Below are 23,317 nucleotides of genomic sequence, written 5' to 3' on the forward strand. Positions count from 1 at the left end.
AAAAGCGTGCGCGAGCAAGGAGGCCTACACACCTGACTCATTTACACCAGCTCTGTCAAGAGGAATGGGCCAAAATTCACCCAACTTATTGTGGGAAGCTTGTGGAAGGCTACCCAAAACGTTTGACCCAAGTTAAACAATTTAAAGGCAATGCTACCAAATACTCATTGAGTGTATGTAAACTTCTGACCCACTGGGAATGTGATGAAAGAAATACAATCTGAAATAAATCATTCTCTACTATTATTCTGACATTTCCGTTCTTAAAATAAAGTGGTGATCCTAACTGACCTAAGACAGGGAATTTCTGCTGTGATTAAATGTCAGGAATTGTGAAAAACTGAGTTTAAATGTATTTGGCTAAGGTGTATGTAAACTTCTGACTTCAACTGTATATCTACAGAAATAAGACAGAACCTGCCTCTGTTGCCTGTTTGAGTGTTTGTTTAATAGCCTAATGTTTCCGTGAGCTCCGAGCCTCATGCAACAGCATGTCAAGTAAACAATTTCACACATTCGGACGTTTTGATATTTGCTTTGCTGCAATATAAGCTTTACACTTTTTTTCCATTAGAAATGTCTCTCGTATTATTTATAATTAGTGTTTACACTAAATAATATTTATAATAATAGCTCTCCTTTTTCTTGATCTCCTTACTTAGGCCTATATTTCAATACATACAAGTCGTTCATGATTGGAAATTGAATTTTGCATTTTATTTTTAAAATAAAATAAAGCAAGCCTTGAATAATTAGCTTAAATAATAAATAAACTGCTCCATCTCGGAAACAGTTTTTAGTGTTTGCTGTAATAAAGGCTTAGCAAAAAAGACTCTAATATTCTTAAACTTGATTTAGTTCCAAACGGTCATAATAATTATATTGTAATCTATATAGCACCTGTTTGGCACACACAATATGCTTGTACCTTACCTTATTTAGCTTGATCTCCAAGATTTTACACAACTAGTCACATTTATTCCACACATCTGACTTTCTCTTTAACTCCTGCGCAACCTGTAAATGTTCCCCCATTTCGAGTTTGTCATGACCTCTGCATCCATTTTGCTGTTACGTGTTCAGAGTTTGTTATAACTAATTTATTGATGTGATTATGATATGCTATACGCGCTGCCTGCCCGGTCATTAGGCAGGATTAGGCGGCCGTCTATGGCGGCAGATTGACGAGGGTAACATTTTCTAAACAGACCAAGACGCACCTCCAACAACAACAACACATAAAACCTCATATAATTCTGCCCAAAAACAATTACAATTTCTCTCAACCAAAGGCATATGGGCTTTTTGGGTGAGTGTTGATGCCACCCTGTGATAAGCAGTGCCCACTTTGTCAAAGGCAGGGGGGGGGGGGCAAAATATTTTGCTTGTCCATTCCCAGCGCAGCTCTCCAGGGTGCTGTTGAAGAGACGCATCTCTGCAGCACTCCAACATTCAGTCCCAAAGAATTACCTAACATATATGGTAGAGTATGTGGCATTTTTATGTAGCCTACAGGCTGGAGATAAAATGTATGATAATGTAACGAGACGGACACCTCAGTAAGCATGGACTGACGCCCTTTCAATGTCTTTTTCTGGTGCGTCCCAGACCGCCCTTGACTTTGTCCAAACATAGGTGTCTAATAAAAAACTTAAATATTTTCAACGGCTGTAAAATACAATGGTTGATCCACAAAAGGTTTTGCAATTATGCTGCAGGATGTATTTTGTGGTTTAGTACGGTACCCTGCATCACCACTTCATTGCTCCAGACCAGTGCAAGGGGGAGTTGGAGCCCGGATTATGCTTTTGGGTCCTACTGTGTCTCTGAATGGGTGACAAAACTACAAAGCTAAATAGAAACTGATAATTGTGCACGACTTCAGTATTACTTACTAAAACTGTTTTTACACTAAGGTTTTTATTTTATTTTGTTAGAATTATTTTGCTCTTACTGTAGTACTGTAGGCCACTCCCGACCGGTCACGTTGTACAGTGCCTGAATGACGCAACAGTCTAAGACACTGCATAGCAGTGTGTTGCTACAGATGCTGGTTCAATACCTGTGCTGGCCTCGACTGGGAGACCCATGAGATTGACTGTAGGTTTTTGGTTTCTCTCCCTCTAAATACAGAAATAAATCATTCTAAATAACAAACTGGCTTCATTTACAAATGAGTAACTGTCTCACCCCATGTTCAAGAATGGCCTTTTTCTCACTCATTTTATGTTATTTGAAAACTCAAAATATTGTTATTTTTTAAACGAAGTGATTTATTATTAATTTAGAATTATATAAAAGCCTGTTGGATATTCTCACAGATTATTAACCCTGTTATTAGCAGGACAATGTATATTTTGGTCATGGCTCCCGAGTGGCGCACAATGGGATTGCCTTGCAGTGCTCAGCTGTATCCACTGAAAGCGTGCGAGGTTCAAGGCACAAGGGCAGGGGGCACGGCATGGGCCGCAGAGCCATGCACAGAAGACCAACCTATCCCATGGGGAAGAAGGGGGCGGATCTTTATTGATCTTGATGAATCAGAGATTTTTATTTTGACATTCTCCGTTTGGGTGTTGGTTAGACTACAATTATGGTTTATAACTAGGCAAGTCAGTTAAGAACAAATTCTTATTTACAAGGACAGCCTACTCCTTCCTGCCCACCGGGGCTTTGAACCCTGGTCTCGACCGTCACGTTGAACAGCGCCATTTGTTTCTGTTCCATCCTCCATTGTTTTTCTTGGGATAAAAACATAATATTTATCAAATTAAGTAAGTGGAAAGGTAGATACAAATTATTTGTGGTTACTATAAAGAATGTAAACAAGATGCTGTGTTTTTATTTACAGTAGTGATGGACAGCTGGTGGCATTTTTCAAATAGATTTTCAAACACTTGTAGCCCGATTTTCACTGGACAATACTCTTTATAGCCTGGCTACTGTAGGTGTGAACATCCCCCTACCTGCAATGTATTCGATGCTTAAGTACTCTGAAGTGTTACATTTCTAACTCAAAACAGCAGTACAGTATTTCTTCATCAACGTCTTTATGCTTTCGTTAAATTAACTAGAAAAAATACATAAATGCAGATGGTTATTTAAACTAAATTCTAGTTGCACAGCCACCTACTTCCACAACCACAGGTAAAACCTTGCTGAGATGATCGATGTATTTGTTGCATTGTAGTATCGTCAATTTCTCTAGCCAAAACGTCTTGATGGCCTTGACCAGTTCACCTTTTCTTGTAGGTTTGGCAGAGTTACGGATGAATGTTTTCAGTTGATGCATGTTGAGAGAAAAAAAAAGTTGGAGCCCTGATTATGCTTTTGGGTCCTACAAAGCTAAATAGAAACTGATAATTGTGCACGACTTCAGTATTACTTACTAAAACTGTTGTTACACCACTCATTGTTGATTTTGTGATTTCCCACTTGTTGTGTAATGTTGATGTCAAATGGCCGATGAGCACCAATACGTTGTATCTATCATTTCTCTTCATATGAAAATCCTTGAAAAGGATTTACCAGTAGATTGTCGACTTGATTCATAATGATGACTGCTTGCTTGCTAAGATATTGAAGGTATGATGTTGACATGATCAGTCCAATCAAAGCTATGGTAGATATAACGTGATTTGACATTTTATCTGTGGCCAATGAGCTTGAGCCTTCTTGGATGGGAACTTCTAATGTAAATCTATGGCAGCACCCAAGGGACTTGATTTTCGAGCTCTCCCCGTCGATTTTACGTAACGGGTCACCACTGATTATGAGCACACTTCAAATCAAATATTATGGTGACACTATATGGTTTGGTATGGTTTAGAAACATGGGAACCTAGCTTGAGTTATACCTATCACCTGGTGAGGGCCACATGTTGAAATACTGTATCTTCACTCCTAGAATAAAAAACCTCCAGGTTTCTGTCATAACTGTCAATTTATTGGAAGAAAATAAAGAATTACAGTGTGGCAGTTTGGAAAAAAACGTATCCTGTCCGAATCATCCTCTGGAATAACAGATATTCTGGAGTAATAATTACATAAACAACATTCTCTAGTAATACTAGTCCCATGCCAATAGGTATTTGGTCACGTGCATGCGATGGATACATGGGCAACGTAAAGAGAGCAAGGGTCGAGGGAATAGGGAATGTTTTTCCTGAACAAATTAGGGATTTCGGTAACAGAACTTTTCATTCAGAAATGTCTGTAATTATGTTGCAACATGGACCGTGCGATAAATACTTATGTTCTGTGGTGGTTGCTGCAGCAGGGAGGAGAGGGAGAAAACAGGTGCTAGCAACAGTCACTCAGTATTTTTTGGTATTTATTTTATTTTTACACACTGCAGCAAGTCTGGGCCCGGCACAATCAAATCAATTGCTGGTCGGACTCCCTCTAGTAATTTGTGTGTCTTAATTATTTAATCAAACCATGTGCTTAAAGCATCAGACAAGCTCAGTGAATATAGTGGATTTGATTAAAACGCATGGAGTGTCAATATATGGAAAAATACACATTTAAACCATTTTGACCAGTCGATTGGTGCAACAACAGACGGCTCTTGGTCGACCAAGATTTATTTAGTCGGGGACAGGCCTAGTTTCTATAGAGCTGCTCCTGCCATATCTCCAGCCCTAAACAGACACATCAACCGTTGTATTCCTGCCGTATCTCCAGCCCTAAACAGACACAAAGACCTCTTTCACAGCCTGCACAGTCCCTGTCTCTATCAGAGATCCATGCTAGCAGTGTTGCAGTGAGACTGACAGGAGGCAATCCGTGCTGATATCAGATCGTGGACGTGTGGGAAGGTGTTGAATACAGGGAGGATGGGAGAGACGAGATATCTGGAGACTGAGGGCTCAGGAGAGCTGACTGTATACCAGGTGTGTGTCCCAAATAGAAGCCTAATCCCATAGGGCTCTGGTCAAAAGTAGTGCACTGTATAGGGAATAGTATGGTTCCATTTGGGATGCACACCTGCTAGAAGCCCTTAAACCCTGCTGTAGTGTAGCGGTGGGATCAACAGGGTGGAGTTTTTAGGGTCAACATTTGTATGAGTAATTGCTGTTTTTAAGACAAGGAGGAAGTTGACGTGTTGCAGGTGTTAACAGGATTCATCAAGTCCTTCAGGTGCTGAGCAGAACAATGCAATCAGTGCCCTTCTGATTGTACAGTAGGCCTTCAGGAGCATTAAGTCTAGCAATTTGAAAATAGCTGTTACTAGACTGAAATACTTAAAGGCGGTTCTAGAGACCTTACACCAAAGCTTTGACAACATACCTGAGAAAAACTAATATATTGGGCTCATTAATGTGTGGATTTCTCCATATGTAAATCCTTACATTGGGCACAATTAGTGGGTGACCTTTTGAGTATGTATGCGCATATTAAACTGGATTCTACCTAATCAGTTAGTTACTTAGACCAATGTTGAAAAGAGACAAAGCTGCCATGATAATTAATAATAGAATAATCAGCTGCTGGGTTTTTGCGAGTCGGCACTCAGTGAGACGGTTGAAACTGACAGCAGATGTAGCAATTAAGAGTTGAAGAAACCCAACGTGATAGAAAGAAAGCTTCTCTCACTTCTAATCGTATAACATCCAGACACCTAGCTGATAGCAGCATCACATTAGAGGGAACAGTCAATATGAATAGTTTTGAAGGTTTCAGTGTGAAGAAATATGTAAGTTGCAAGACTGAAACTAGAGGAGTAGATCAGCTAAAACTGGAAAGGCGTTATCTGGGTCATCAGACCAGATGTAGCTCTACCCTCAGACCAGATGTAGCTCTACACTCAGGCCACATGTAGCTCTACCCTCAGGCCACATGTAGCTCTACCCTCAGGCCACATGTAGCTCTACCCTCAGGCCACATGTAGCTCTACCCTCAGGCCACATGTAGCTCTCCCCTCAGGCCACATGTAGCTCCACCCTCAGGCCACATGTAGCTGTACCCTCAGGCCACATGTAGCTCTACCCTCAGGCCACATGTAGCTCTACCCTCAGGCCACATGTAGCTCTACCCTCAGTCCACATGTAGCTCTACCCTCAGGCCAGATGTAGCTCTACCCTCTGGTCAGATGTAGCTCTACCCTCTGGTCAGATGTAGCTCTACCCTCGGGTCAGATGTAGCTCTACCCTCGGGCCAGATGTAGCTCTACCCTCGGGCCAGATGTAGCTCTACCCTCAGGTCAGATGTAGCTCTACCCTCTGGCCAGATGTAGCTCTACCCTCAGGCCAGATGTAGCTCTACCCTCAGGCCAGATGTAGCTCTACCCTCAGACCAGATGTAGCTCTACCCTCAGCAGATGTAGCTGGTCTGAGGGTAGAGCGCATGAGTGTCGGAAGCGGCGATTGATTTCTTAGTGGGTTAGCAGCATAGATTAGTTTAAATCATCAATTATACCCCAGGGCTTGCAATCAGACGGCTAAATGTACAATGTTTCCATAAAGCTAATTTAGCAATTTGTTGCGTTGCGCACTAAACAAATGTATATTTAGTCATTTAAAAAATATTTACCATAAACACAGTAGTGAATATTAATAGTTCAGTGATGAGGTGGAGATGGAAGAGAGACCAATAAGAATGGAAAAAAAGGATATGCTATGTTTGTAGAAATGAGACTGTGTAGATTCCAACCCAGCCACACACCTCGCAAGGTCAATTTATGTCCCGGGACTATTTTTACTCTACTGCCTGCTCCTGTGTCTCTTTTTGCCCTGTACAGCATTTTCCCACCAACTCTATACCGCCAATTCTCAACTGTACTCTGAAAAACAATTGTTGAAGGATGATAATGAATTCTTGGCGCTCCATGAACCAATGATGAGGCAGCGAAGTGGAGTCAAATGTGATCCTGTGTGTCCTATGTTCTCTTCCTTCAGACTTCAATAGTAAACAGAAAATACAATTCCTCTTTCTTTCGATAGGTGTCTTGAAAAAAATATATATAGTAGGCCTATTAGAACATTTTGGGATGTTCAACACTTGATTTACATAACGGGTAGAGCTGAAATTTGTGTAAAATTGAGGAAATGTAAATGCTCTAAAGTTATACATTTAACTTTCTCCCCATGACGGTAACAGCCCAGCAGTGAAACATATTGGAGTCATGTGTCTTACAAAGAGCCTCGGCTGTAAATTGAACCAGGAACTCCCCTATCACCATTTACAACCCAGTCACGACTCAACAAAGACAGGTTTCTCCTCGCAGGTATATTTCTGTATGTCTGACCTCTTCTTTGATCCTTAATTCAGGCACCTTGGTTGGCAAGCGAGGTAGCGGCAATGATCCCTTCCCTTTGCACTGTGTTCCAGTTTGCTGTCTTGTGGGGTTTCGCCCCCTGCTCACAAAGGATACATATGGCCTTTACATCTGACCCATTCCAGTTTCTCACAATTTCTCGGGCAAAGCATTTTCAGATTCAGAAAACATTTTGCAGCAGTCAAAGTACATACAGACACGATACATATTCATATGTAAAACACAACAGAGAAAAGCTACAGATATTGACCGAGTATTTACAAAAAGGTCGGCATGATAGTGCAAAGGTCTTAAAATGTCTGAGTAATGCTGGGCTTGTATTTGCATGTCAAAGTACTTAGTGCTTCAAGTGCATATCAGTCCGTCTTGTTCATTTGAAGTATTTTGTCCAGCTGTTGATGCGAACCCTTTTGTGTTCGACTGGGAGTTGCTGAAGTCTGCTACTGTATAGAGCACCATCGCTGTTTGCCATGGTGCAGTGGCAGTGAAGACGAATGTGCAGGGGTAAATTGCAATGTTCTCCAAATCCCATTCCCCAATGAGGCTATTGATCAATAGCGAAGGGCTTCTGTTACAGGCCATAGAGCGAGAAGGTCCACATGGGTCATTCAGGACAAAAAAATGACATGTTGATATATTACCATATAAAGGTCAGTGGATATGTAACATGAAAAAGGGCTCGTCAACGCTCAGTGTACACTAACACTAACTTTTTCCCCAAGGAGTACATGTGCTCCTAAATGAACAAATGTAGGAGCACACAAAGGAATGCAGGAGCACAATATGAAATGTTTAAGTAACAGAGTTTATTAACAAACAATTTATTCCATACATATTTACGCTGTGTATCTGTGTGTGTGTGTGCGCTCGTGTACTAAGGGACACACATCTGTGCAACAGCACATACCACCAATCACACATTGGCCCAGGCCTACTAGACGCAAAGGAGATCAGTTGTCCAGATGCTTTTGTATGTTGGCCGTCTGGCACGCTTACAGGTCAGTGAGCGGTCCCCGGCAGGAGTGGGATCCAACTCCTCGACAGAAGGCCCCTCCAGGCTGATCCTCATCAGGTCTTCGGTGGTAGAGACCCCAAGGCAGCTTCTTGTCGAATTCTTAATCCGGTTCTGCGCAGAGAAGCCTCGCTCACACTGGGCGGCTGAAATGGGCAGCACCAGCATAAGCTGCACCAACTCCAGTATGTTCTAGGGAAAAGATGATATCTTTCAATTTCATTTAAACTCTTAACATTAACTTATCAAAACCAACCATAGAAGGATGCCATACATAACCACTCGGGACTGTTAGTCTACATTGTAATCGTGCCTGTAGGGGTCCTTTGTCAACATGGACTCCCACAGGCCACTGTAGGACTTGTCCTTGAAATTGTGGCTGCCCAGGATTTTCAGTCCCTGACACTCATAGTGGATTGTAGCCATGTTGCACCCCAATCTGCAGGTTTGAACAGAGCAAGTGAGTTTGCAAATATGCAAACATAACATTGTCTCATATGGCAATGCAGTGTCAAATAAATTCTTACCTCTCTAGAGGCTCCTTGAAATGCCTCGTCAGGTCTGCCACGCCATCATCGCCAAAGGTGAGAAGGCTGGCCTGGTCTTCTGGCCATGTGTCAGGGTTTATCACTCTGAAAGTCTCCACTGTGTTCTGGACACCCTCATCCTTCAGCAAACCACCAAACCTGGCTTTGAGATCATCCACCACGCCCATGTTGATGAACGCCTCCATCTGCTGCTTCAGCTGGGGATTGGTGAGGTCTGTGAAGCCTTTCAGATGTCCCTTCAGTTTAATTCAGTTTAATAAATAACACGCACACACACCAACACGCAATGAAATGTCTGACCATTTGTCTGTCTCCCATAAAAAAATTTTTTTAAAGACTTCTACACTGCATTTCCCTCCTTATCCTCAAATTCTTCTATTGAGCAACAGATACATTGATTTTCACACTGGGAATCTGTCTTAATCATTGATTTATCTTACATCCTAATAAGCTCTCATCCTAACACCTGGAATCTCCTCTCATCACCCTGCTACTGAGCAAGCATGGTCTGGATCTTCTCCAGCATGCCTCCTGCCTTTGCCCTAAGCTTGAGTGCTTCCAGTCTGGTCACTGTATTCCTCAACTGTGACATGGCTTGGGGGAGGATCAGGTCATTCCTTTGCAGGGGGAGGCTAAGTGAGAACAACTCCTCAAACACGTCTGAGAGAAAATGGCAGAATACACAAGAGTGCATTCTTTATTTCCCGCTTTATCTGTTAAGTAGTGAGTAAATAAACGGTCACCTGTCAAGTACTTGCACACTGTGCTTGTAAATCATTTTTCCCGTTCGCACATATCTAATTCTAGGGGCAAATGTGAGTGAAATACAGAGTATTTCACTCACTGTAGAGCCCTGTGATGATGATGATGATGATAGTATATATGCCATTCAGCAGACACTTTTATCCAAAGTGACTTAGTCATGCACGCAAAATTGTCATAAATTGGTGGCCTTTGTCTGAGAGAAAAATTGAAAGCTTGAGTAGATTTAAAGGACAATTTCCAAGCTAGGAGAAATTAAAAATGCATATTCCAACAGGTGGAAGGGCCTGTTTTGTTCCATCTCCCATTATGCTAATAACACAAAACGCATGGCTGTCTAAATGACTCTGATTTCCCGTGATGCGTGCTAAATCCAAGGAACGGCGGGGCCACTATTCCGAATTGATCTGATCACTGGGCTCACTAATAAAAAGCAATTGGCAGCATATGTTTGCAATTCATGCGCTGAATACGGGCTCGGTCTAATTAAAATGAATCTAATTCGGTGAATTCTACACAGAGGCGCTGCCAATTTGCTTCTTGTAAGGCAAAATATTTTCAACAATGCTTAAGTAACATGAGAGAAGAGAAGCCAGCACTCTGCTCTTGCTAGTATCACTGTTCTTTATTAAGCTTTACGAATCGGCCTTAAGGCCTTCGTCTGAGCTTTTGGGAGTTTTATTTTTTATTTCATTTGCACCCTTATGTAGACATTGCTCCATTCAATGCATCGAATGGAGTTGGAGTGAAGGAAAAATGTACGTGTTACCAAATATAACCATGTGTATTTCATAAATATTCTAAAAGGGACTTTTAGACGTGCTTAATATACTTAGTACACACTTTATTCTAACATTTATGAAATTCAATGTTATATTTTGTATAATTTTTCCTCGACTCCAAGAAGAAGAGCAGAGTGAGGTCAAATGTGCCAGTTCCTTTTTTGAATAACAGGGTAAAAGTAACATTGAGTAAAATAGTTTGAGACTTGCATTAAGGTAGGTCAAGAGGCGAGGATGTATTATTTAAGACTGTCCACGCTAACCGTTGTCGGCTATAGCTTTAATGTGGTGAAAGAAGAAGTATAGAAGTGTGTTTCATAGACTCCTAGGGGTCCAATGATGCCTGTGGAGAGAAGAGTTGGTGCCCTAAACACTGACCCAGACACCCTTCCCCCTTCCTCCAGTTTAAATATATTTAATATAATGCAGTTCAATGCATTGTATTATTGTTCTACAACTCCTGACTTGTCTGTTCTGTTCTCTTTCACTTTCAGTTGCATCTTCTCATTGTCCCTGCATTGTAGTGAATGTTCACATGATATATTATATAGTGTTGTTAGCTGTCTCTCTTGCTTTACCTCGGCCTTACTGGTTGCCTTACAACTCCTCATGAAGATTATAGCCTCATAAATCCAAGCCTTGAGTTGATGGGAGAAAGAGAAAACAGTGCATTATGTATGGGGGTAGAAGACATGCTACTGTAGAAAGCTGTTCAATGGCGCTCCAAATGTCAGAAAACCTTTAGCTAAGTGAGGCAGAAGGACTGTCTTGGAAGCATTGTAAGATATTTGGCTGCAAAAGCTCACTGGAGATAAACTCCCCAAATTAGCAGAAGGCTCCAGCCCCATATGACTTGCATAGTCAACAGAAGAACAATGACGGTGAACATGGCCACTTCAAACTCAGAACAAGTTGTGGTACCTAAAATAAACTCCCTACGCCCATGAGCAAAATCTTTTACTGTGAGCCTTTAATGACTGACATAAGAAATGTTTTAATATTGTATCATCTGTCAAATCAAGAATTGATGAAAGCTTGAAATGCAACAAAGGGAGGCCTCCAAACATGTTTCCAATAGTTACAGGACTGTCAAATGTTGTTGCTGTGCCGACCGTACACTCACTGCTCCTGACAGGGCTGACGGAAGTCGACACAGTGCTTCCTTCTCAAACCAGACTGTCAGCATATTACACTGGGTCGACACAATCAACACAAGATGAAGATACACACACTCGCCTCCCTTAATGAAATGGGAAATATTGGTCCTGTGGTTTTCTGACAAAGTTAAATATCGCATTCATTCTGAATTAGTACTATGCAGTTGCATCTTTGATGCTAAACAAAAGCTGACATTCAAGACATGGAGTTGAATACACTAGTCACATGGCATGAATACACTAGTCAAATGGCATGAATACACTAGTCACATGGCATGAATACACTAGTCAAATGGCATGAATACACTAGTCACATGGCATGAATACACTAGTCACATGGCATGAATACACTAGTCAAATGGCATGAATACACTAGTCACATGGCATGAATACACTAGTCACATGGCATGAATACACTAGTCACATGGCATGAATACACTAGTCACATGGCATGAATACACTAGTCACATGGCATGAATACACTAGTCAAATGGCATGAATACACTAGTCAAATGGCATGAATACACTAGTCACATGGCATGAATACACTTGTCACATGGCATGAATACACTAGTCACATGGCATGAATACACTAGTCACATGGCATGAATACACTTGTCACATGGCATGAATACACTTGGCACATGGCATGAATACACTAGTCACATGGCATGAATACACTAGTCACATGGCATGAATACACTAGTCAAATGGCATGAATACACTAGTCACATGGCATGAATACACTAGTCACATGGCATGAATACACTAGTCACATGGCATGAATACACTAGTCACATGGCATGAATACACTTGGCACATGGCATGAATACACTAGTCACATGGCATGAATACACTAGTCAAATGGCATGAATACACTAGTCAAATGGCATGAATACACTAGTCACATGGCATGAATACACTAGTCACATGGCATGAATACACTAGTCACATGGCATGAATACACTAGTCACATGGCATGAATACACTAGTCACATGGCATGAATACACTTGGCACATGGCATGAATACACTAGTCACATGGCATGAATACACTAGTCACATGGCATGAATACACTAGTCACATGGCATGAATACACTAGTCAAATGGCATGAATACACTAGTCACATGGCATGAATACACTAGTCACATGGCATGAATACACTTGGCACATGGCATGAATACACTAGTCACATGGCATGAATACACTAGTCACATGGCATGAATACACTAGTCACATGGCATGAATACACTTGGCACATGGCATGAATACACTAGTCACATGGCATGAATACACTAGTCACATGGCATGAATACACTAGTCACATGGCATGAATACACTTGGCACATGGCATGAATACACTAGTCACATGGCATGAATACACTTGGCACATGGCATGAATACACTTGGCACATGGCATGAATACACTAGTCACATGGCATGAATGCACTTGGCACATGGCATGAATACACTAGTCACATGGCATGAATACACTAGTCACATGGCATGAATACACTTGGCACATGGCATGAATACACTTGGCACATGGCATGAATACACTTGGCACATGGCATGAATACACTAGTCACATGGCATGAATACACTAGTCACATGGCATGAATACACTAGTCACATGGCATGAATACACTTGGCACATGGCATGAATTCACTAGTCACATGGCATGAATACACTTGGCACATGGCATGAATACACTTGGCACATGGCATGAATACACTTGTCACATGGCATGAATACACTTGGCACATGGCATGAATACACTAGTCACATGGCATGAATACATTAGTCACATGGCATGAATACACTTGGCACATGGCATGAATACACTAGTCACATGGCATGAATACACTAGTCACATGGCATGAATACACTAGTCACATGGCATGAATACACTTGGCACATGGCATGAATTCACTAGTCACATGGCATGAATACACTTGGCACATGGCATGAATACACTTGGCACATGGCATGAATACACTTGTCACATCGCATGAATACACTTGGCACATGGCATGAATACACTAGTCACATGGCATGAATACACTAGTCACATGGCATGAATACACTTGGCACATGGCATGAATACACTAGTCACATGGCATGAATACACTTGTCACATGGCATGAATACACTAGTCACATGGCATGAATACACTAGTCACATGGCATGAATACACTAGGCACATGGCATGAATACACTAGGCACATGGCATGAATACACTAGTCACATGGCATGAATACACTAGTCACATGGCATGAATACACTAGTCACATGGCATGAAACCATCTTGAGGAAATGACATTCTCGCTATGCGTTCATCGGTCTCGGTTGTTGCTCGAAGAGAGATGTCAAAAATTGAAACTAACGATTCATGCTCAATTTCTGCATGTAAAATTCAGTGACGAGGATGTTTTACAGGATAATTTTTTTTCTCACCAAAATGCATTCTGAAAAGCTGTCGAGTTATTATGCAATTCTCCTGTTGTATTTGGTAACAGCACTGTTCAAGGTTTGCCCAATCCCACAGCTTTGAGGTTTCCAATTGCATTTGATCTATGGCAGAAATATCGATTTTCTTCTTCTCCTCTCCAACAGCAGAGCAGTTACAAGTCCCTGTGTCTCTCTTTGTTTATCATTTCAAGAAATATGGCAACAATTTAACCTCTGTTTCAAAACACATTGTTGACCAAATTTTGTTATTTGTCTGAAAGTCAATAATAAACTAACCACATTACAGGAATCTGATACACAGAAAATACAAGCCTTCTGTCAGGAGGGACGGAGAGAGATAAGGAAATCAGAGTTGATAGATATTCTTGGACACGCTCCGATGTGGATACAGAGATCAGACAAGATGTAGAGAAGGCCTGAAAAGGTCATTCAATGTCCCCAACTTGCATCTCAGTGATTTAGGAAGAGGCCCTCGGTTTTATTTAACAGGCTCCTGCTGCTCTGTCGAGCCACATCACCACTGACCTAAAGATGCAAGCAATACAGACTTGATGGAGGCCACAACCTCTGTCAGATAGTTCTACAATTTACATTCAACGTCAGGTCATTTTTTACCCTTGACGACGCAGGACAGTGTAGGCAAGACTCAGATTAGAAATGCGTTAGGGTTGATGGAGAGTTGGTGTACTGTAAAGCCTAAGGGGATGCATAGGAATCCCACAGCTTTCAAGGGCACATGGGTAAAGACTCAAGATTCACATGAGAGAGGGCTGCAGACCATTACAAACAGGACCGAAGAACTGCTGAACTGTTGTGGACTGAAGGAAGCCTATATAATGTTGGGAAGGATCCAAACGCGAGGACCACTCTTTTATTTTTTATGTCTTTGAAAGTTAGCTTATTATAATAGCAGTCAGTATGTACCGGGTGGGTTGGACGGTCCAAATAAATATATTCTCAGTCCCGAAGTCAAAATTCTAACTGCTTATTAAAGTACCAGCTTTAAAAACAATAACATTTCATTTGTATTTGTCACATGCTTTGTAAACAACAGGTGTAGACAATCAGTGAAATGCTTACTTATGGGAGCTTCCCAAGAATACAGAGAGAGAAAATAGAGAAATAATAGAAAAGTAAATCACGTAATTATAGATTCACAATGAGTACTGATAACTTTTCTTTACACACGGGGTGCCAGCACCGAGGAGACATCTCAAACTGAACTGTCCTCAGTGCTTATTAGTATTACCAGGCACATAATGAGTCACCTAAAGACAGCTCCACGATTCTAGGCTGAAATTCACTCATTCTCTCAAAAGTATGTCTTGCCTAATAGCTTTGTTCCGAGAGCATTGCCTCGCTGATACAGTATATGGGAGGGAAGTAGGTTGGCTTATGCTCTCGGCTCACTCCGTCTTGAGCGAGAATGTGAATAAAAGAAGTTTCCCCAACTCCCCTGAACCCTTTTGCGGCTTAACTGACATGGGCGTCATAAAATTGACACCCTATGGAGATTTGTTCGGTTTTCACGTAATTGTCCTCAGTCACCTTCCTTCCGGCCTGTCACAATCACCCAGAAATCCATGCCAACACCTTCGCAATTGTATTTAAGGAGACCAGTTTCTCATGTGTCAATATTTCTTGAAGTCTGAAGAGAACTGTCACAGCTATTTAGTTTTTTAACGCTCGAGGCGAGATCGAGTCGCAAATTTGCAGCTCAGAGGAAATCGCTATTTCAAACTTGTCAAGAAAATCAGATTGCTTTTGTCTTTGGAAATTTAATTTGGAGCTTGGTCTCACAGCAGATAGAAATGAAACATATATTTACTGGATAGAATTCTATTCAGGTTACCCATACAACGTTGTGTGTGTGTGTGTGTGTGTGTGTGTGTGTGTGTGTGTGTGTGTGTGTGTGTGTGTGTGTGTGTGTGTGTGTGTGTGTGTGTGTGTGTGTGTGTGTGTGTGTGTGTGTGTGTGTGTGTCTCTGTGGCCATAACCGAGAGTAAAAGAGATGGAAGGAGCATCAATGCAGTAGCATCAACTGTAAACTTCATTCAACAGCAGATGAACCAAAGACTAGGGGGAATTCAGGAACTTTCCCGCAGTAAGAGAGACTGAGATGTAGCTCAGTAGAATCCTCAGGGGTATATAGTTGATGATTGATTTTCAATGGAGGGTGGAGAAAGTGAACATTAGTCAGACATCCAAGGAGACCCCAAATCAAAGGTTTTACTCTCATCTGTCATTAAAAATGCATGTTTTTTTGTGCAGGCATCATCTTATTAAACACATCACAGCAAAGTTTGAGTGAGGGATTTGTGATACTATTCAAGGCTTTTAAACCATTTTATTTCCTGTTTAAATGTAGTCATCAGAAACACCAGAGCATCCCAATCATGTAAAAAAAAAATTACAATCATATCTATGTAGCTAAGTTTGCTACCAGGTTTCATCAGATTTGCGGGCTCTTCCAGGATTGAATCAGTGTTGTCAGTGTTGTGGCTTTTCGAGGTGTTTGCCTGTGTAGCTGGCCAACGCATGTTGGGTTTCATTATTTTTCTCATACGCAACTCTATACACATCAAATGCGCCAGTGCTTCTGAAATGGAGGTGGTGGTTTGTTGAACCATGATATTTGGATATGTAACCTTGCCTGAGACCTGAACTTGTGTGCTAGTTTCTCAAGCAAATGCCTTGGCTTTAGCTCATTAGGCTAACACAGTCTTGGCACGTAGGAGATCGGGGTTCGAACAAGAGTGTATGGGACTCAGCAGATGAGTACAGTTCAGAAACCTTGTGATCTGTCTGGAACCTTCACCACCCAGGCTACACAGGGCACCAGGCTACACAGGGCACCAGGCTACACAGGGCACCAGGCTACACAGGGCACCAGGCTACACTGGGCACCAGGTTACACTGGGTAGATGGCACACAGGGAGCCCCTTCACAGCCCAGGTTACACATTGCACCAGGTTATACTGGGCACCAGGTTACACTGGGCACCAGGTCACACACAGACCCTCTTCACAGCCCAGGTTACACATGGCACCAGGTTACACAGAGCAGAGAGGGAGCCTCTTCACAGCCCAGGTTACACAGGGCACCAGGTTACACAGAGCAGACAGGGAGCCTCTTCACAGCCCAGGTTACACAGCGCACCAGGTTACAAAGGGCAGACAGCACACAGGGAGCCTGGGGGAGGGGCCTGGGGTGGGATAGCCTTCCATAGTTCACAAGAGGGAGCCAGGATCGTGACTGATCCGCTAACAATTGCATCAAAAGCATTGTGCAAAATCAGCGGCATGCCAGCCAGGAGAGATCCATCACACAAGCCAGGGCCCTTGGGCTCCGGAACTGCTCTCTCCCCCTCTCTCTCTATCGCTCTCTTTCTCTCCTTGGCCTGTTGGGCCTGTCAGTGGCAGACTGAGCCATGCTGGAGCTGGAATCAAAGCCTTCCTCCCCTGGTATGACATTCACAGCATTTCAATTGAGCCATCAATCTGTCAAGCCCCACTGCTGCTAAGCCAGGCTGGATTACACACTGAAAGGGGGAGTGCAGGGGTTGGATGTGGATGTACCTTTCCCCTTTCACCACCTCACTGTAGTTAGGGTCTATTGAACACTATGTACTGAACATCATGTGACAAACGATGGGTTTTCGGAGGCGGCCGTGTAAAAGTTTATTATCTCTCATTATGTATTCCACTGATGCCAATTTGAAGTTTCTCTAACTCTTGCTTCTCTCTCCCCCTCTTTATGTGTTTGTTTTTGTTCTTCTTCAGACCGGGCTCCTGTAAGGAGGAGATAAAGTCCTCTAGTAGGACAGTCCCCTCCTCGCAGTCCCCGTCTGACTTCCTGGACAAGCTCATGGGGAAAAGGTCTGGCTATGACGCCCGCATCAGACCCAACTTCAAAGGTACCTTAAGTATTTTCAGAAGTGGGCCACAGCTCCCATAAAAAAACACTGAAACGTCACGGAATGAATGCAAGCGGACAGCCAACGCCAAATAGGACTTGCCTGTAGAAGTATACAGGAAGCATAGAACTGCTTGCTTAAAGTTTGAATTCTATCCATAAATGTACCCAGATTTCTATTATATGAAAACATTTTGATTACTGAATGCTATAATGTCATTCTTTTGTTAGATACTTCTCCCTAATAGCTGTAATCATATTTTTTCGAAGCCATTTTAGCTGTCACGCTAGCTGCTCAGCCAGAAATATTCACAAATCATGGGAATCGGTTGTGCTGTGCAGACACTGTCTCCCTCCGAGGCACGTGTTGCTAGGCAACGCCCTGCACTTGCCTGGGCAGGCCTGCTCCCTCCATGGCTAAAGCCAGTGTAAGAAACGTGCTAACAAACGTTTGTGCTATGAAACTAAATACAACTTCTTTGCTAGATTCATGATGGTGTTAGACAAAGCAAGGAAAGTGAACTCATTTGTCCATACTAACGTTCAATCAAACCGTAACTGAATGCCTCATTGCCGGTCTGCCTACTTTCCATAGCAAACCATTTCATGAACGGGGTGGTGTAAATCAAATTTGTCACATACACATGGTTAGCAGATGTTAATGCGAGTGTAGCGAAATGCTTGTGCTTCTAGTTCCGACAGTGCAGTAATATCTAGCAAGTAATCTAACAATTCCCCAATAACTACATAATACACACAAATCTAAAGTGGTGAATGAGAATATGTACATATAAATATATGGATGAGCGATGGCCGAGCGGCATAGGCAAGGTGCAACAGATGGTAGAAAATACAGTATATACATGTGATATGAGTAATGTAAGATGTGTAAACATTATTCAAGTGGAATTATTTAAAGTAGCATGACTAGTGATCCATTTATTAAAGTGGCCAGTGATCCATTTATTAAAGTGGCCAGTGATTGGGTCTCCATATAGGCAGCAGCCTCTCTGAGTTTGTGATTGTTGTTTAGCAGTCTGATGGCCTTGAGATAGAATCTGTTTTTCAGTCTCTTGGTCCTAGCTTTGATTCACCTGTACTGACCTTGTCTTCTGGATGGTAGCGGTGTGAACAAGCAGTGACTCAGATGGTTATTGTCCTTGATGATCTTTTTGGCCTTCCTGTGACATTGGGTGCTGTAGGTGTCCTGGAGGGCAGGTAGTTTGTCCCCAGTGATGCGTTGTGCAGACCGCACCAAGGCTCTTGAGCCTTGCGTGCAGTTGCCGTACCAGGCTGTGTTACAGCCCGACAGGATGCTCTCGATTGTGCATCTGTAAAAGTTTGTCAGGATTTCTTCAGCCTCCTGAGGTTGAAGAGGCGCTGTTGCGCCTTCTTCACCACACTGTCTGTGTGGGTGGACCATTTCAGTTTGTCTGTGACGTGTACGCCTAGGAACTTAAAACTTTCCACCTTCTCCACTACTGTCCCTTCGATGTGGATAAAGGGGTGCTCCCTCTGCTGTTTCCTGAAGTCCCCAGGATGTGGGGACAACAGACTGGGATAGGGAGCGATTGAATTGTCCGTAAACACACCAGCCAGCTGGTCTCCGCATGCTCAGAGGATGCGGCTAGGGATAGTGTACATAATAAACTGGCCACTGAGTGGCTATTTCATACTTGCTCCACCACTTCCTGTACATACAATAACCGTCAGTGTCATGCAAAGATTTCAAAATGATCTCTAACAAACTTTTACACAGCAGGTCAAACAGTTGAAAGCATTCTTCCATATAAGGAGTGATGGATTGTCTTTTTATCATTTCTTCAGGTCCGCCTGTGAATGTGACCTGCAATATTTTCATCAACAGCTTTGGGTCCATCACGGAAACTACTATGGTGAGTCAACTGACCAACTTGAATTTCCACAGTGAATTAACATCCTGGAATAAGAAACTGTTTTAAGCTAATAATTTAATGTGTTGCTGGCTGCTGCCAATTTTGAATGGGTCTCAGAGAGACAAACCTGTATAAAGAAAGGTGAAATAAAAAATGTAAATGAATATGCGCTTTATACAAAATACCATAATTATCCAGGTAGCATGATAACCCTAAGGCAGTCTCATTGCTTTGTAATCATGAATGACCGTGATAAGGAGCATATTTGAGCAGGCTACTAGCTAAATTCCTGAATTGAAAAAAGAGAAATCTAAATGATCTCCTCCAGCTAATACAATACCCTGTTAATTCCTACCCTTTGGCCTGCTCAGTATTGGATCAATTCCCTCACCTCTCTCCCTTTATTTCCTGGAGCCTATCAGAGCAACCTTCAGAGACCAGTGGGTCAGTGATGTTCTGATAATGAACTGTCCACTCTGCAATTAAAATGAAAAATTGGAGGGAAAAAAAGAGTGAAATGGGAAGAAGTGCGAAATAATCTCTCCCTGTAAGCCTGTCCAATACAAGAGGGAAAGTGCTTGGTCAGTAGATTGTAGTTGTTAAAGGCTCTTTTGGCACAGAGGGCTGGACCCCAGGTTAGGTCAGTGTGGACAGAGGACACTTGTGATGTCACTGGACGATGTGGTAAAGGCCTAGTGTTTATTGTGATAAATGTGTTGTGCTGCCCTTAGTTTATTTGTGGTACCTCATGGGAACAGAGACAGACCGTTATGAACTGCCGGAGGAGACAGACACAGCTGAGTCTTTCAATACCATGAGCATTTACTTAAATTATTCACTTGAATAACTCCTGTGACTAAATGAGGACGTGAACTTTTTGTGGAATTAACCAAATTTCAAAGTAGTCATTCATTGATTTTGCTTCCCACAAAGCATATTTTTTTATTTCAACAGGCACTGAACAGAACCCAGAATCTGGTACTTCATTCTGCACTAAGTGTTCTAGGTTATTGTCTGTGATTTCCCCCTTTACAAATGGACAAAATGTCAATTACTCCTGCATGACTCCTAATTCCTTTAGCGTAACCCTAAACTACATAGATTCACACTACTTTCCAAAGTATAAATACACCCTACTTTTCAAATAACTAATTAAAATGTTGCATTGTCTTGGCTATAATTAACAACAGTAAAGGTTATTCATTGAATCAGACTTCCTACTTTACATCAGAGACAGACGATCATGAACCGAACAAGCTAATTGAAGAATTGAAACCTGGCAATGGTATCACTTCATTAATTGCCTCCTATAGTGTGTGACAAGGTATGACACACTGTCTCAAACTACTATGTCTCAATCTCGATTCATCTTCCACAATTCCTGACGTCCTACCTCCTCGCCTCCTTCTCAACCACATTCCAGGAGAAGTTCCAAATCCATCCCCTCTGACCTTTTTTCCAGTGTGTTTTTGAGGAGGTGGCGAAGAAAGAGAATGCGAGGAATCGAGGAAAGATTCATTGAGAAAGAGACGATTACTAAATGTATTGGTCAATCCACAGGACTACAGGCTCAATGTGTTCCTACGGCAAAAGTGGAACGATCCCCGCTTGGCTTACCAGGAGTACCCAGACGACTCCTTGGACCTGGATCCTTCCATGTTGGACTCCATCTGGAAGCCAGACCTTTTCTTCGCTAACGAGAAGGGGGCTAACTTTCACGAGGTCACCACCGACAACAAACTGCTGCGGATCTTCCAAGATGGGAGTGTACTGTATAGCATCAGGTGAGCAGAAACAATTATGTATGTGGCCACAGGGGGAGCAAGTGAGTTATTCAAGATGCTTCTGTCTGTGGCCACAGGGGGACCGAGTGAGTTATTCATCACATTAACTTTGATACCAATATATTAGTCGCACAATCAAAACCAAACACTGCTGTGAGTTGATCTATCTCTCCTTCGTCAACATTCATGACCCCATGAAAGGAATTGAAAAACATGCAGTTAGGCATACCATATTGGTTACAATGGCAGATTTATTCGCTAACAATCACACAGTAGTCCAAAAGGCATTTTAGTAGCTACCTCTCTGAAACCGAGGACACAAAGAAACTTCGGAGTCTCATTCGTCAGTGTATTTGTGGGGGATATTTTTGAGCCTAGAATTTCAGGTCATCGCAGCATGATAGCGATGGGGCTCCTGCTGCGAGCAGCATAGCGCTGGTGCCTCTCGTCTGTCCTCTGGGCAATGCATTACAGCAGGTAATTACACGGCTTCTCTTAACTCAAACTCCTTAATAGTTACTTCTCTTCCCCGCGGCTCCTTGAAGGCTCAATGCATCAGCGCCTCAATAAATAAAGGGAAGGATGTGTCTCCCAATTAGTTTGCTATTGTAACCAAATGGCGTTGTAACTCACGGCATCCTTTGCAATTTGCCTTTTTTGATAACGCTCACAATTCATGCCATAATGTATAGTACAGAGTTCATCTTGGGATAGGTCGTAAAACTGTCCACCGTCAAAGCATTAGGTGAGTTTTAATCAAATGTCTGCCCTGTGAAGCACCTTTGGTGACCTTTGCAGCTGTCCTCCTTGCCTCTGTCTTCATTTCTCTCTGTATGTTATAATTCTCTTTTTTTACGCTCTCCTTTGCCCTTTACCTTAAACCTAAAGCTGCCCTTCTCTCTTTCTATCTCAGGCTGACTCTCATCCTGTCCTGCCCTATGGACTTAAAGAATTTCCCCATGGATATTCAGACCTGTACCATGCAGCTTGAAAGCTGTGAGTCTCCCTCTATCTCCTTCCTCTTCCTCGTTTTCATCTCCTCCTCCTCCCCTTTTCACACTGGCTATTAGCTTATAGATGGAGCAATTTTAGTTGTGAAAATCTTCATCTTATCATCACAAAGGGGTGACATTGATTGAGGTTATATTCAATGCCTGAATGTGACCGGCTAGGTTTTGAGTTGCTTTTATCAAACATCCTCTGATGACGGTTACGCATGCATAAAATAAAGGATGGACTTTCTGACACTTTCCGACTTGTGTAGTGCAATAACAAATTATACGCTTTTTATTTTACTAGGCAAGTCAGTTAAGAACAAGTTCTTATTTTCAATAATGGCCTAGGAACAGGTTACTGCCTTGTTCAGGGGCAGAACAACGAATTTTTACCTTGTCGGCTCGAGGATTCGATCTTGCAACCTTTCGGTTACAAGTCCAACGCTCTAACCACTAGGCTACCTGCCACCCCTTTGACAGTGATATCCTTTAAGTGTAATGAAATTAATGTGCAGTGTATCAAACGTGGGAATCTCTTCATAAAAAATATAAATAGAACAAAGTCAGTGGATAAATCCTGGATATAGCATGTCCTTCCTTATTACCTAGATAAAAGGTCAAGAAAAAAGTCAATTCGCTACCCCCTTGCCCCCAGCACTGATGGCATCTGCCCCCCCACAAATCTAATTTCCAGGATATCAATAATGAAACCTT

General features: G+C 42.2%; 1 protein-coding gene across 1 annotated transcript in view; it reads left to right on the forward strand.

Annotated features, from left to right (window-relative positions):
* The window catches only part of glra4a (glycine receptor, alpha 4a), a 71,402-nt gene that overhangs the window by 37,552 nt on the left and 10,533 nt on the right, over positions 1-23,317 (forward strand). Inside the window, exons 2-5 of the mRNA XM_020452123.2 lie at positions 17,797-17,930; positions 19,757-19,824; positions 21,385-21,608; positions 22,522-22,604. Coding sequence (XP_020307712.1) covers positions 17,797-17,930; positions 19,757-19,824; positions 21,385-21,608; positions 22,522-22,604 — 509 coding nt within the window. The remainder of the gene's footprint in view (positions 1-17,796; positions 17,931-19,756; positions 19,825-21,384; positions 21,609-22,521; positions 22,605-23,317) is intronic.

Source organism: Oncorhynchus kisutch, linkage group LG19 (assembly GCF_002021735.2).
Source record: "Oncorhynchus kisutch isolate 150728-3 linkage group LG19, Okis_V2, whole genome shotgun sequence".
Classification (NCBI taxonomy): Eukaryota; Metazoa; Chordata; class Actinopteri; order Salmoniformes; family Salmonidae; genus Oncorhynchus; species Oncorhynchus kisutch.